General features: G+C 44.3%; 1 protein-coding gene across 1 annotated transcript in view; it reads right to left on the bottom strand.

Annotated features, from left to right (window-relative positions):
- LOC148442101 (acid-sensing ion channel 1C-like) overlaps positions 1-11334 on the bottom strand; it is a gene marked incomplete at its 3' end in the record, with an annotated part of 595053 nt that extends 583719 nt beyond the window's left edge. The window contains exon 1 of the mRNA XM_088464233.1: positions 10801-11334. Coding sequence (XP_088320359.1) covers positions 10801-11334 — 534 coding nt within the window. The remainder of the gene's footprint in view (positions 1-10800) is intronic.
- Between the last annotated feature and the right edge of the window lie 4743 nt (positions 11335-16077).

Below are 16077 nucleotides of genomic sequence, written 5' to 3'. Positions count from 1 at the left end.
GAGGTGCTGTATAGGGCTATAGAGGTGGTGTATAGGGCTATACAGGTGCTGTATAGGGCTCTAAAGGTGCTGTATAGGGCTATAGAGGTGCTGTATAGAGCTATAGAGGTGCTGTATAGTGCTATAGAGGTGCTGTATAGGGCTATAGAGGTGCTGTATAGGGCTATAGAGGTGCTGTATAGAGCTATAGAGGGGCTGTATAGTGCTTTGGAGGTGCTGTATAGAGCAATAGAGGGGCTGTATAGGGCTATAGAGGTGATGTATAGGGCTATAGAGGGGCTGTATAGGGCTATAGAGGGGCTGTATAGTGCTATAGAGGGGCTGTATAGGGCTATAGTGGAGCAGTATAGAGTTATAGAGGTGATGTATTGGGCTATAGAGGTGCTGTATAGGGCTATAGAGAGGCTGTATAGAGCTATAGAGGGGCTGTATAGTGCTATAGAGGTGCTGTATAGAGCTATAGAGGGGCTGTATAGGGCTATAGAGGTGCTGTATAGGGATATAGAGGTGCTGTATAGAGCTATAGAGGTGCTGTTTAGTGCTAGAGAGGTGCTGTATAGAGCTATAGAGGTGCTGTATAGTGCTATAGAGGGGCTGTATAGAGCTATTGAGGTGATGTATAGGGCTATAGAGGTGCTGTATAGGGCTATAGAGGTGCTGTATAGAGCTATAGAGGGGCTGTATAGTGCTATAGAGGTGCTGTATAGAGCTATAGAGGTGTTGTGTAGTGCTATAGAGGGGCTGTGTAGAGCTATAGAGGTGCTGTATAGTGCTATAGAGGGGCTGTATAGAGCAATAGAGGTGATGTATATGGATATAGAGGTGCTGTATAGGGCTATAGAGGTGCTGTATAGTGCTATAGAGGAGCTTTATAGAGGTGCTGTATAGTGCTATAGAGGGGCTGTATAGAGCTATAGAGGTGCTATATAGAGCTATAGAGGTGCTGTATAGAGCTATAGAGGTGCTGTATAGTGCTATAGAGGGGCTGTATAGGGCTATAGAGGTGCTGTAAAGAGCTATAGAGGTGCTGTATAGTGCTATAGAGGTGCTGTAAAGAGCTATAGAGGTGCTGTATAGTGCTATAGACGGGCTGTATAGGGCTATAGAGGTGCTGTATAGAGCTATAGAGGTGCTGTATAGTGCTATAGAGGTGCTGTATAGAGCTATAGAGGTGCTGTATAGTGCTATAGAGGTGCTGTATAGTGCTATAGAGAAGCTGTATAGAGCTATAGAGGTGCTGTATAGCGTTATAGAGGGGCTGTATAGAGCTATAGAGGTGCTGTGTAGTGCTATAGAGGTGCTGTGTAGTGCTATAGAGGTGATGTATAGGGCTATAGTTGTGCTGTATAGAGCTATAGAGGTGCTGTATAGAGCTATAGAGGTGCTGTATAGAGCTATAGAGGTGCTGTATAGAGCTATAGAGGTGCAGTATAGGGCTATAGAAGTGCTGTGTAGAGCTATAAAGGTGCTGTGTAGAGCTATAGAGGTGCTGTGTAGAGCTATAGAGGTGCTGTATAGGGCTATAGAGGTGCTGTATAGAGCTATAGAGGTACTGTATAGTGCTATAGAGGTGCTGTATAGGGCTACAGAGGTGCTGTATAGAGCTATAGAGGTGCTGTATAGGGCTATATAGGTGCTGTGTAGGGCTATAGAGGTGCTGTGTAGAGCTATAGAGGTGCTGTATAGAGCTATAGAGATGCTGTTTAGAGGGGCTGTATAAGGCTATAGAGGGGCTGTATAGTGCTATAGAGGGGCTGTATAGGGCTATAGAGGGGCTGTATAGAGCTATAGAGCTGATGTATTGGGCTATAGAGGTGATGTATTGGGCTATAGAGGTGCTGTATAGGGCAATAGAGGGGCTGTATAGGGCTATAGAGGGGCTGTATAGAGCTATAGAGGGGCTGTATAGAGCTATAGAGGGGCTGTATAGAGCTATAGAGGTGCTGTATAGGGCTATAGAGGTGCTGTATAGAGCTATAGAAGTACTGTACAGGGCTATAGAGGTGCTGTATAGGGCTATAGAGGTGCTGTATAGTGCTATAGAGGTGCTGTATAGAGGTGCTGTGTAGAGCTATAGAGGTGCTGTATATAGCTATAGAGGTGCTGTATAGGGCTATAGAGGTGCTGTATAGAGCTATAGAGATACTGTATAGTGCTATAGACGTGCTGTGTAGAGCTATAGAGGTGCTGTATAGAGCTATAGAGGTGCTGTATAGGGCTATAGAGGTACTGTATAGTGCTATAGAGGTGCTGTATAGTGCTATAGAGGTACTGTGTAGTGCTATAGAAGTGCTGTGTAGAGCTATAAAGGTGCTGTGTAGAGCTATAGAGGTGCTGTGTAGAGCTATAGAGGTGCTGTATAGGGCTATAGAAGTGCTGTATAGAGCTATAGAGGTACTGTATAGTGCTATAGAGGTGCTGTATAGGGCTATAGAGGTGCTGTATAGAGCTATAGAGGTGCTGTATAGGGCTATAGAGGTGCTGTGTAGGGCTATAGAGGTGCTGTGTAGAGCTATAGAGGTGCTGTATAGAGCTATAGAGATGCTGTTTAGAGGTGCTGTATAGAGCTATAGAGGTGCTGTATAGGGCTATAGAGGTGCTGTACAGGGCTATAGAGGGTCTGTATAGTGCTATAGAGGTGCTGTGTAGTGCTATAGAGGTGCTGTATAGCGCTATAGAGGTGCTGTATAAACTAAAGAGGTGCTATATAGAGTTAAAGTGGTGCTGTATAGGGCTATAGAGGTGCTGTATAGAGCTAAAGAGGTACTGTATAGTGCTTTAGAGGTGCTGTATAGGGCTATAGAGGTGCTGTATAGAGCAAAAGAGGTACTGTATAGTGCTATAGAGGTGCTGTATAGGGCTATAGAGGTGCTGTATAGAGCTATAGAGGTACTGTATAGTGCTATAGAGGTGCTGTATAGAGGTGCTGTGTAGAGCTATAGAGGTGCTGTGTAGAGCTATAGAGGTGCTGTATAGAGCTATAGAGGTGCTGTATAGAGCTATAGAGGTGATGCATAGAAGTATAGAGGTGCTGTATAGGGCTATAGAGGTGCTGTATAGAGCTATAGAGGTACTGTATAGTGCTATAGAGGTGCTGTATAGGGCTATAGAGGTGCTGTATAGGGCTATAGAGGTGCTGTATAGTGCTATAGAGGAGCTGTATAGAGGTGCTGTATAGTGCTATAGAGGGGCTGTATAGAGCTATAGAGGTGCTATATAGAGCTATAGAGGTGCTGTATAGGGCTATACAGGTGCTGTATAGTGCTAGAGAGGTGCTGTATAGTGCTATAGAGGGGCTGTATAGAGCTATAGAGGTGCTGTATAGAGCTATAGAGGTGCTGTATAGCGCTATAGAGGTGCTGTACAGGGCTATAGAGGTGCTGTATAGGGCTATAGAGGTGCTGTATAGCGCTATAGAGGTGCTGTATAGCGCTATAGAGGTGCTGTATAGCGCTATAGAGGTGCTGTATAGGGCTATAGAGGTGCTGTATAGAGCTATAGAGGTGCTGTATAGGGCTATAGAGGTGCTGTATAGGGCTATAGAGGTGGTGTATAGGGCTATAGAGGTGCTGTATAGAGCTATAGTGGTGCTGTATAGGGCTATAGAGGTGGTGTATAGGGCTATAGAGGTGCTGTATAGGGCTATAGAGGTGCTGTATAGAGCTTTAGAGGTGCTGTGTAGTGCTATAGAGGTGCTGTATAGGGCTATAGAGGTGCTGTATAGGGCTATAGAGGTGCTGTATAGAGCTATAGAGGGGCTGTATAGTGCTTTAGAGGTGCTGTATAGAGCAATAGAGGGGCTGTATAGGGCTATAGAGGTGATGTATAGGGCTATAGAGGGGCTGTATAGGGCTATAGAGGGGCTGTATAGTGCTATAGAGGGGCTGTATAGGGCTATAGTGGAGCAGTATAGAGCTATAGAGGTGATGTATTGGGCTATAGAGGTGCTGTATAGGGCTATAGAGAGGCTGTATAGAGCTATAGAGGGGCTGTATAGTGCTATAGAGGTGCTGTATAGAGCTATAGAGGGGCTGTATAGGGCTATAGAGGTGCTGTATAGGGATATAGAGGTGCTGTATAGAGCTATAGAGGTGCTGTTTAGTGCTAGAGAGGTGCTGTATAGAGCTATAGAGGTGCTGTATAGTGCTATAGAGGGGCTGTATAGAGCTATTGAGGTGATGTATAGGGCTATAGAGGTGCTGTATAGGGCTATAGAGGTGCTGTATAGAGCTATAGAGGGGCTGTATAGTGCTATAGAGGTGCTGTATAGAGCTATAGAGGTGTTGTGTAGTGCTATAGAGGGGCTGTGTAGAGCTATAGAGGTGCTGTATAGTGCTATAGAGGGGCTGTATAGAGCAATAGAGGTGATGTATATGGATATAGAGGTGCTGTATAGGGCTATAGAGGTGCTGTATAGTGCTATAGAGGAGCTGTATAGAGGTGCTGTATAGTGCTATAGAGGGGCTGTATAGAGCTATAGAGGTGCTATATAGAGCTATAGAGGTGCTGTATAGAGCTATAGAGGTGCTGTATAGTGCTATAGAGGGGCTGTATAGGGCTATAGAGGTGCTGTAAAGAGCTATAGAGGTGCTGTATAGTGCTATAGAGGTGCTGTAAAGAGCTATAGAGGTGCTGTAAAGAGCTATAGACGGGCTGTATAGGGCTATAGAGGTGCTGTATAGAGCTATAGAGGTGCTGTATAGTGCTATAGAGGTGCTGTATAGAGCTATAGAGGTGCTGTATAGTGCTATAGAGGTGCTGTATAGTGCTATAGAGAAGCTGTATAGAGCTATAGAGGTGCTGTATAGCGCTATAGAGGGGCTGTATAGAGCTATAGAGGTGCTGTGTAGTGCTATAGAGGTGCTGTGTAGTGCTATAGAGGTGATGTATAGGGCTATAGTTGTGCTGTATAGAGCTATAGAGGTGCTGTATAGAGCTATAGAGGTGCTGTATAGAGCTATAGAGGTGCTGTATATAGCTATAGAGGTGCTGTATAGGGCTATAGAAGTGCTGTGTAGAGCTATAAAGGTGCTGTGTAGAGCTATAGAGGTGCTGTGTAGAGCTATAGAGGTGCTGTATAGGGCTATAGAGGTGCTGTATAGAGCAATAGAGGTACTGTATAGTGCTATAGAGGTGCTGTATAGGGCTACAGAGGTGCTGTATAGAGCTATAGAGGTGCTGTATAGGGCTATATAGGTGCTGTGTAGGGCTATAGAGGTGCTGTGTAGAGCTATAGAGGTGCTGTATAGAGCTATAGAGATGCTGTTTACAGGGGCTGTATAGGGCTATAGAGGGGCTGTATAGTGCTATAGAGGGGCTGTATAGGGCTATAGAGGGGCTGTATAGAGCTATAGAGCTGATGTATTGGGCTATAGAGGTGATGTATTGGGCTATAGAGGTGCTGTATAGGGCTATAGAGGGGCTGTATAGAGCTATAGAGGGGCTGTATAGAGCTATAGAGGGGCTGTATAGAGCTATAGAGGTGCTGTATAGGGCTATAGAGGTGCTGTATAGAGCTATAGAAGTACTGTACAGGGCTATAGAGGTGCTGTATAGGGCTATAGAGGTGCTGTATAGTGCAATAGAGGTGCTGTATAGAGGTGCTGTGTAGAGCTATAGAGGTGCTGTATATAGCTATAGAGGTGCTGTATAGGGCTATAGAGGTGCTGTATAGAGCTATAGAGATACTGTATAGTGCTATAGACGTGCTGTGTAGAGCTATAGAGGTGCTGTATAGAGCTATAGAGGTGCTGTATAGGGCTATAGAGGTACTGTATAGTGCTATAGAGGTGCTGTATAGTGCTATAGAGGTACTGTGTAGTGCTATAGAAGTGCTGTGTAGAGCTATAAAGGTGCTGTGTAGAGCTATAGAGGTGCTGAGTAGAGCTATAGAGGTGCTGTATAGGGCTATAGAAGTGCTGTATAGAGCTATAGAGGTACTGTATAGTGCTATAGAGGTGCTGTATAGGGCTATAGAGGTGCTGTATAGAGCTATAGAGGTGCTGTATAGGGCTATAGAGGTGCTGTGTAGGGCTATAGAGGTGCTGTGTAGAGCTATAGAGGTGCTGTATAGAGCTATAGAAATGCTGTTTAGAGGTGCTGTATAGAGCTATAGAGGTGCTGTATAGGGCTATAGAGGTGCTGTACAGGGCTATAGAGGGTCTGTATAGTGCTATAGAGGTGCTGTATAGTGCTATAGAGGTGCTGTATAGCGCTATAGAGGTGCTGTATAAACTAAAGAGGTGCTATATAGAGTTAAAGTGGTGCTGTATAGGGCTATAGAGGTGCTGTATAGAGCTAAAGAGGTACTGTATAGTGCTTTAGAGGTGCTGTATAGGGCTATAGAGGTGCTGTATAGAGCAAAAGAGGTACTGTATAGTGCTATAGAGGTGCTGTATAGGGCTATAGAGGTGCTGTATAGAGCTATAGAGGTACTGTATAGTGCTATAGAGGTGCTGTATAGAGGTGCTGAGTAGAGCTATAGAGGTGCTGTGTAGAGCTATAGAGGTGCTGTATAGAGCTATAGAGGTGCTGTATAGAGCTATAGAGGTGATGCATAGAACTATAGAGGTGCTGTATAGGGCTATAGAGGTGCTGTATAGAGCTATAGAGGTACTGTATAGTGCTATAGAGGTGCTGTATAGGGCTATAGAGGTGCTGTATAGAGCTATAGAGGTGCAGTATAGGGCTATAGAGGTGCTGTGTAGGGCTATAGAGGTGCTGTGTAGAGCTATAGAGGTGCTGTATAGAGCTATAGAGGTGATGTATAGAGCTATAGAGATGCTGTTTAGAGGTGCTGTATAGAGCTATAGAGTTGCTGTGTAGGGCTATAGAGGTGCTGTACAGGGCTATAGAGGGTCTGTATAGCGCTATAGAGGTGCTGTATAGGGCTATAGAGGTGCTGTACAGGGCTATAGAGGGTCTGTATAGTGCTATAGAGGTGCTGTATAGTGCTATAGAGGTGCTGTATAGCGCTATAGAGGTGCTGTATAAACTAAAGAGGTGCTATATAGAGTTAAAGTGGTGCTGTATAGGGCTATAGAGGTGCTGTATAGAGCTAAAGAGTTACTGTATAGTGCTTTAGAGGTGCTGTATAGGGCTATAGAGGTGCTGTATAGAGCAAAAGAGGTACTGTATAGTGCTATAGATGTGCTGTATAGGGCTATAGAGGTGCTGTATAGAGCTATAGAGGTACTGTATAGTGCTATAGAGGTGCTGTATAGAGGTGCTGAGTAGAGCTATAGAGGTGCTGTGTAGAGCTATAGAGGTGCTGTATAGAGCTATAGAGGTGCTGTATAGAGCTATAGAGGTGATGCATAGAACTATAGAGGTGCTGTATAGGGCTATAGAGGTGCTGTATAGAGCTATAGAGGTACTGTATAGTGCTATAGAGGTGCTGTATAGGGCTATAGAGGTGCTGTATAGAGCTATAGAGGTGCAGTATAGGGCTATAGAGGTGCTGTGTAGGGCTATAGAGGTGCTGTGTAGAGCTATAGAGGTGCTGTATAGAGCTATAGAGGTGATGTATAGAGCTATAGAGATGCTGTTTAGAGGTGCTGTATAGAGCTATAGAGTTGCTGTGTAGGGCTATAGAGGTGCTGTACAGGGCTATAGAGGGTCTGTATAGCGCTATAGAGGTGCTGTATAGTGCTATAGAGGTGCTGTATAGCACTACAGAGGTACTGTATAGCGCTATAGAGGTGCTGTATAGCGCTATAGAGGGGCTGTATAGAGCTATAGAGGTGCTGTATAGGACTATAGAGGTGCTGTACAGGGCTATAGACGGTCTGTATAGCGCTATAGAGGTGCTGTATAGCGCTATTGAGGTGCTGTACAGGGCTATATAGGGTCTGTATAGCGCTATAGAGGTGCTGTATAGAGCTAAAGAGGTGCTGTATAGCGCTATAGAGGGGCTGTATAGAGCTATAGAGGGGCTGTATAGAGCTATAGAGGTGCTGTATAGAGCTATACATGCACATTTTCAGAACTTACCCTATTATTATTATTATTTATTTATTTGGCATCAAAAGTGTTCCGCAGCGCCTTACAAAGTACAAAAACAAATAAGTAACTAATGACTTACAATACAATACAAAGCAGGACATGGACATGTATAATAAACATTGCTATGTTAGTTGCCCTAGTGGGGAGTAATGGTGCATACACACGATCAGATTTTTCCTTCAGATATGAACGATAACGATTTAAAAATCGTTCAGTCGTTCATATCTGAAGGAAAATCGTTCATATCTGACATGCCTGAACGATGGACGATCAACGATGCGCGTTCCCGTTTGTCAGATAACGATATCTGACATCTGATGGGTTTGCAGTCAGACTTGGACGATTCCATTCATTTTAATGCAGTCAAAAATCGTTCAATCGTTCAAATCGTTCAAATCGTTCAATCGTTCAGTCGTTCATCTGACAAATCTGACAAGTCTGACAAATCTGACCGTGTGTACGCTCCATAAGAGATAAATTACATTACAGTAGGGAGAAGCACAAGAGGGTAGAGGGCCCTGCCTGAAAGAGCTTACATTCTATAAGGGAGGGTCAGAGAAACAGGAGTGACACAGAATGGGGTAGGCGGGGAGGAAGGAAGATGTAGCAGCAAGTTATGTAATAGGGTGCAAGAACATCCAAACTCACATGTTTCTCACACCTCCGCAACTTGCAATGGCAAAACACGCATCCAGATGTTTTGCTATTGTGAGGGTACAAGTCGGGCAATATAATAGAGTGCGAGTGTTTAACTTGAACACTATAACTGACTGAAAACTATTAAAAAAACATATCTGCTTCAAGATAGCAAGTATAGCCTGAGCAGGTCCGAGTTACACAGAAGCATGCAGAGATCCATGAGATCCGTGCATGCTTCTGTGTGTATAACAATAGTAACTTTTTAAAATAAAATTAAAAAGACGTGGGGTTCACCCCTAAAAGCATAAGCTCTGTTGAGCCGGTCCTGGTTGTGAAAATACAGGGGACAAAATGAGTAGGGGTCCCGTGTATTTTCCATAGCTAGCACTGGACTCTTTCTAATGGGGGTGTAATACCACAGCCATGGGACCTTTTTACCAGGTCACCCAGCCAAAGCATTGACACCAATAAAGGAGTTCCCCCTCATCAGGGCACCTCAGGTCTGGGCTATCCCCGGCACCCCTGGGCGGTGGGTGCTGGGATGATTGTGTATAAAATATAGATGAATAATATTGTCTTTTACTGGAGAACTAAAGGTCCCAGCAAGCCTTCCTGCCTGCTGGTACTTGGAGAATCACAAGTAAGAGCATGCGGGGCATTAAGGGCCCACTGAGACCTCTAGTTACATTTGGTGAGCTGTGGGACAAACTCGGACCTTTAAATGTTCAAGAAGGTCTGAGATTGTCTTGCAAAGAAAACTCGGACCCTATTACATATTGCCCTAAATGTCAGAAAATGTATATAAAAAATAAAGCATAACATAAAACTAAAGTCTCACTAAAACCCATAGGGGTATATTTATCACAATCCACATCTCAGAAGCGGATTGGCTGTGATAAATTCGCCCAATATCGCAATGCAATATTTGAATACATCACAAGGATGCATGCAGGGACAGAGCTTGCAATGAAGCAATGTCCCTGCAAATCCACTTCACATACTTTTCACTGTATTTTTACTGCCATTACTGGTCCCTGCCCTTTGGCCCCTGCCCTTTGACACCCCCCTGCGATCCCCCCCTCATTGATCACCCCCCAGCTTACACTTAGCTGCCTGGTGATCGGTGCTCTGGTGAGGTCCTCTTTCTGGGGCTCCGGTCAGCTGGTCTCCTGGCTCCTGTTCTATGACCCGGTGCAGCTGCTCTCTACAGTAGCTGACCAGGATCACACACAGTGCAGGAGCCGGGAGACCAGCTGACAAGAGCCCCAAAGGACCTCATCGGAGCACCGATCACCAGACCCTGGATGCAGGTAAGTTTCTTTCTTTTTTTTATACCACAAATCTGATGACATGAGCCGGGTCCCGGCTGTACTGTGCAAGTCAGAGCAAAGCATGTCGGGGAACAAAGGGAAATCCCTAATAACACCATTTCCAGGCGGCGTTATTATCACAGGGCTTCCCCCGGCATTTTTTCACAATATATTTTAAGTAAATATGGGCAGCTCACATTTTCTATTACAAGTATGGGGAATGTGATCTGATTACTAAAAATATGTGAATTGAAGGAATTGGGGTAGTTTTCACAAAAACTACCCCAACTGCCCTTACATTTATGTGATACTAAAATATACATATTCACATTATTTTAGTAAAAATAATTTTAATAAATATACCCCTTAGACTCTCTTTTTATTATATGATATCTTTCCTTTAGTGACCTAGGGGTGTTACCACGATCCCAATCCTCTCTGTTGATCCCAAGTATTACAGACCCTACAGGTATTACATCATTAATGGGAGCTTTTGGCGAGGTCTCCTAATTCCCTGGGCTCAGGCAGTGATGGCAGTGTCCTGTCCAAGGTCCTGTACGTGGTGAGAGAATCAGGACGCCGTACAAGGTTCTGACTGCTATAGGTGTACACACAGCACAACGCAGGGCAATGACCACATAAAAGCAGCTACATAACCATTTAATATGTGACTATCCAAGGAGATGAATGAATGTTTTACCTGGGGCAATAATACTAGTAATGGGGCATTTGCTATTATCCCTACTGCTCATTTTCCTTTGCACTTACTGCTGATATTACCATTCACGTATAGAAAGGGAGACGTTTATTAAGGACATTACCACTATTGAATCTTATGGTCACTTACCACAGAGAAGTTTTTTGCCCCACACTCTCGGTTCCGATAACGACATTCTAAGATCATGTCCTCCATTGAGTGACCGGTGCGGTTATAGAACTCCTGCATGTCAAAGGTGTCCTTGAGATCAGAATCGTCGGTGATTCCTAAAAGACTTTTCACTTCATCTAAGTTTTTATCAAGACCCATAAACTCGCTCATCCACTGTAGATCATTGTTGTTCAGCTTCCACAGGCGGAATTTGTTATAGTTACATATGGTGATGGCTGGAAAAACCATCTGACTGCTCTCCGTTTCATCAAGCGTGGTAACGTGGTGGTACTGTGTGTAGTAGCTGATCCGATCAGCCACTTGGAAGAGGAAGCAGCCCAGAGATGCCAGGAAGGCACAAGCCCAAAACACCCGTCGTGGGGTCACCCCACCTGGCAAGAAAACATGGCTGATCCCATGAAGAGTAGAGTTACTGGCAAACACTGTGAGATCCGAAGCCTTAGCATTGCTCTCTTCTTCCTCCTCTCCCTGTGGAGGTTTAAGGATATCCATGACTGGAAGAGGAGCCAACAGGGAGCCTTTAGGCACGACTTCCAGCTAAAGGACTAAGGGAAGTGCTGATAGCTCCAATCACTCTCCTAGACCTTGGGTTGTGGTAGCAGAGTGGGGCTGCAGCAGGCTAATACAAACCCAACCAGGTGTAGCAGGAAGGAGAAGGAGGTTGGCAAGATGCCTGTGTGTCTGCTGGGATGCTGCTGAAGTTTTGTGCTTGGCTCTGAGGGTTTGTGGTCTCTGAGTGAGGAGGAGGGGGAGTGGTGCTATTAGAGAGACAATGGAGGACCACAGACAAGTGCAGAGGGCACAAATAATGGATCTGCTTGTAACAAAATACTCTGAGTCCTTGGGGACATAGGAAGGAGGAGGAGGAGGGGACATACAATGAAATTTGCAACATCAGAGAGATAATAATGGTGTAATAATGAGATCTAACAAAAAATATGGAGGTTACTGATTCTGAGTGCAGTGATAAATAAGATCACTCACATAAAAGTAAGCACACCATGACTGTAATAAGTATAAACTAAAACAAATTCCATGAAAAACTTTTGAAAATACGAGACATTCCCAAAACCTGACAAAACTAATTGAGAGACAGTGAAAGTACGATGTTCTGCAGATCTTTAAAGAGGCCAGTAATGTAATAATCTGCTGAATTTGTGCAACCTATTCAGAGTTAGTCACATTCACAAGTCTTGAGCTATTGCGTTTTTCTTTTTGGTTGCTGGTCCCTCCCATTGGCTGTAGCTCCACCCAGGCAAATATGTCCCTATATGTGAGTGGTTAAACATTCCCAAAACATGAACATAAGACAGACCATCTCCGAATGTGCACTAAGACACTCCCATAACAAGAACATAAGACGGATCATCTCTGAGTGTGCACTAAGACACTCCCATAACACGAACATAAGACGGATCATCTCCGAGAGTGCACTAAGACACTCCCATAACACTAACATAAGATGGACCATCTCTGAGTGTGCACTAAGACACTGCAATAACACGAACATAAGACAGCTCATCTCCGAGTGTGCACTAAGACACTCCCATAACACTAACATAAGATGGACCATCTCTGAGTGTGCACTAAGACACTCCCATAACAAGAACATAAGGCGAATCATCTCTGAGTGTGCACTAAGACACTCCCATAACATGAACATAAGGCGGATCATCTCTGAGTGTGCACTAAGACACTCCCATAACATGAACATAAGACGGATCATCTCTGAGTGTGCACTAAGACACTCCCATAACATGAACATAAGGCGGATCATCTCTGAGTGTGCACTAAGACACTCCCATAACATGAACATAAGACGGATCATCTCTGAGTGTGCACTAAGACACTCCCATAACATGAACATAAGGTGGATCATCTCTGAGTGTGCACTAAGACACTCCCATAACACGTACATAGGAAGGATCATCTCTGAGTGTGCACTAAGACACTCCCATAACACGAACATAAGATGGACTATCTCTGAGTGTGCACTAAGACACTCCCATAACACGAACATAAGACGGATCATCTCTGAGTGTGCACTAAGACACTCTCATAACATGAACATAAGGCGGATCATCTCTGAGTGTCCACTAAGACACTCCCATAACACGAACATAAGACGGACCATCTCTGAGTGTGCACTAAGACACTCCCATAACACGAACATAAGATGGACCATCTCTGAGTGTGCACTAAGACACTCCCATAACACGAACATAAGATGGACCATCTCTGAGTGTGCACTAAGACACTCTCATAACATGAACATAAGGCGGATCATCTCTGAGTGTCCACTAAGACACCTCCCATAACACGAACATAAGATGTACCATCTCTGAGTGTGCACTAAGACACTCCCATAACACGAACATAAGATGGACCATCTCTGAGTGTGCACTAAGACACTCCCATAACATGAACATAAGATGGACCATCTCTGAGTGTCCACTAAGACACTCCCATAACAAGAACATAAGGCGGATCATCTCTGAGTGTGCACTAAGACACTCCCATAACATGAACATAAGACGGACCATCTCTGAGTGTGCACTAAGACACTCTCATAACAAGAACATAAGGTGGATCATCTCCGAGTGTGCACTAAGACACTCCCATAACAAGAACATAAGATGGACCATCTCCGAGTGTCCACTAAGACACTCCCATAACAAGAACATAAGGCGGATCATCTCCGAGTGTGCACTAAGACCCCTCCTATTAAATGTACGTAAGACAGACCATCTCAGAGTTTGCACTAAGATACTCCCATAACACGAACATAAGATGGACCATCTCCGAGTGTGCACTCAGACACTCCCAAGCACTCATCCTAACCCACCTCATGCTCTTTCCTCCCTATCTTCCCCTTCTGTGTCACGCCTGTCTGTCTGCCCCTCCCCTTAGAATGTAAGCTCTCACGAGCAGGGACCTCTTCCCTCATGTGCTTCTCTTTACATTTTCTTCTACTCTCTACTCCCCATTAGGGCCCCTAACACTGGACTGCCAACTCCCGGCAGCTTATTGTGAGTGCTTTAATCACTATTTCAGCAATGTATATAATTCGTGTCCTTGTCCTGCACTGTAACTTACTTGTTTCTTGTTCACCTATTAGTTCTATGTACTATGTAAGGCAAAGCGGAACACTTGTGGCACCATATAAATAAAGGATAATAATAATAATAATAATAACAATAACACGAACATAAGATGGACCATCTCCGAGTGTCCACTAAGACACTCTCATAACACGAACATAAGATGGACCATCTCTGAGTGTGCACTAAGACACTCCCATAACACGTAGAAAAGATGGACCATCTCCGAGTGTCCACTAAGACACTCTCATAACACGAACATAAGACGGACCATCACTGAGTGTGCACTAAGACACTCTCATAACACGAACATAAGATGGACCATCTCTGAGTGTCCACTAAGACACTCTCATAACACGTACATAAGACGGACCATCTCTGAGTGTCCACTAAGACACTCCCATAACACGAAAATAAGACGGACCATCTCTGAGTGTCCACTAAGACACTCTCATAACATGAACATAAGATGGACCATCTCTGAGTGTCCACTAAGACACTCTCATAACACGTACATAAGATGGACCATCTCTGAGTGTCCACTAAGACACTCTCATAACACGAACATAAGACGGACCATCACTGAGTGTGCACTAAGACACTCTCATAACACGAACATAAGATGGACCATCTCTGAGTGTCCATTAAGACACTCTCATAACACGTAATTAAGACGGACCATCTCTGAGTGTCCACTAAGACACTCCCATAACACGAAAATAAGACGGACCATCTCTGAGTGTCCACTAAGACACTCTCATAACATGAACATAAGATGGACCATCTCTGAGTGTCCACTAAGACACTCTCATAACACGTACATAAGATGGACCATCTCCGAGTGTGCACTAAGACACTCTCATAACACGAAAATAAGACGGACCATCTCTGAGTGTCCACTAAGACACTCTCATAACATGAACATAAGATGGACCATCTCTGAGTGTCCACTAAGACACTCTCATAACACGAACATAAGATGGACCATCTCTGAGTGTCCACTAAGACACTCTCATAACACGTACATAAGACGGACCATCTCTGAGTGTCCACTAAGACACTCCCATAACACGAAAATAAGACGGACCATCTCTGAGTGTCCACTAAGACACTCTCATAACATGAACATAAGATGGACCATCTCTGAGTGTCCACTAAGACACTCTCATAACACGTACATAAGATGGACCATCTCTGAGTGTCCACTAAGACACTCTCATAACACGAACATAAGACGGACCATCACTGAGTGTGCACTAAGACACTCTCATAACACGAACATAAGATGGACCATCTCTGAGTGTCCACTAAGACACTCTCATAACACGTTATTAAGACGGACCATCTCTGAGTGTCCACTAAGACACTCCCATAACACGAAAATAAGACGGACCATCTCTGAGTGTCCACTAAGACACTCTCATAACATGAACATAAGATGGACCATCTCTGAGTGTCCACTAAGACACTCTCATAACACGTACATAAGATGGACCATCTCCGAGTGTGCACTAAGACACTCTCATAACACGAAAATAAGACGGACCATCTCTGAGTGTCCACTAAGACACTCTCATAACATGAACATAAGATGGACCATCTCTGAGTGTCCACTAAGACTCTCTCATAACACATACATAAGATGGACCATCTCCGAGTGTGCACTAAGACACTCCCATAACATGAACATAAGATGGACCATCTCCGAGTGTCCACTAAGACACTCTCATAACATGTACATAAGACAGCTCATCTCTGAGTGTGCACTAAGACACTCCCGTAACATAACTATAAGATGGACCATCTCCAAGTGTGCACTAAGACACTCCCATAACACGAAAATAAGATGGACCATCTCCGAGTGAGCACTAAGACACTCCCGAAACACGACTATAAGACGGACCATCTCCGAGTGTCAACTAAGACACTCTCATAACATGAACATAAGACAGCTCATCTCTGAGTGTGCACTAAGACACCCCCATAACGCTAACATAAGATGGACCATCTCCGAGTGTGCACTAAAAAACTCCCATAACACGACCGTAAGATGGACAGTCTCTGAGTGTGCCCTAAAAAACTCCCATAACACGACCGCAAGATAGACAGTCTCTGAGTGTCACTAAGACACCTC

This window comes from Taudactylus pleione, unplaced genomic scaffold, assembly GCF_031769625.1.
Source record: "Taudactylus pleione unplaced genomic scaffold, aTauple2 ptg001619l, whole genome shotgun sequence".
Taxonomy (NCBI): Eukaryota; Metazoa; Chordata; class Amphibia; order Anura; family Myobatrachidae; genus Taudactylus; species Taudactylus pleione.
The sequence above is the reverse complement of the archived record's forward strand: the minus strand, read 5'-3'. Positions and strand labels throughout refer to the sequence as shown.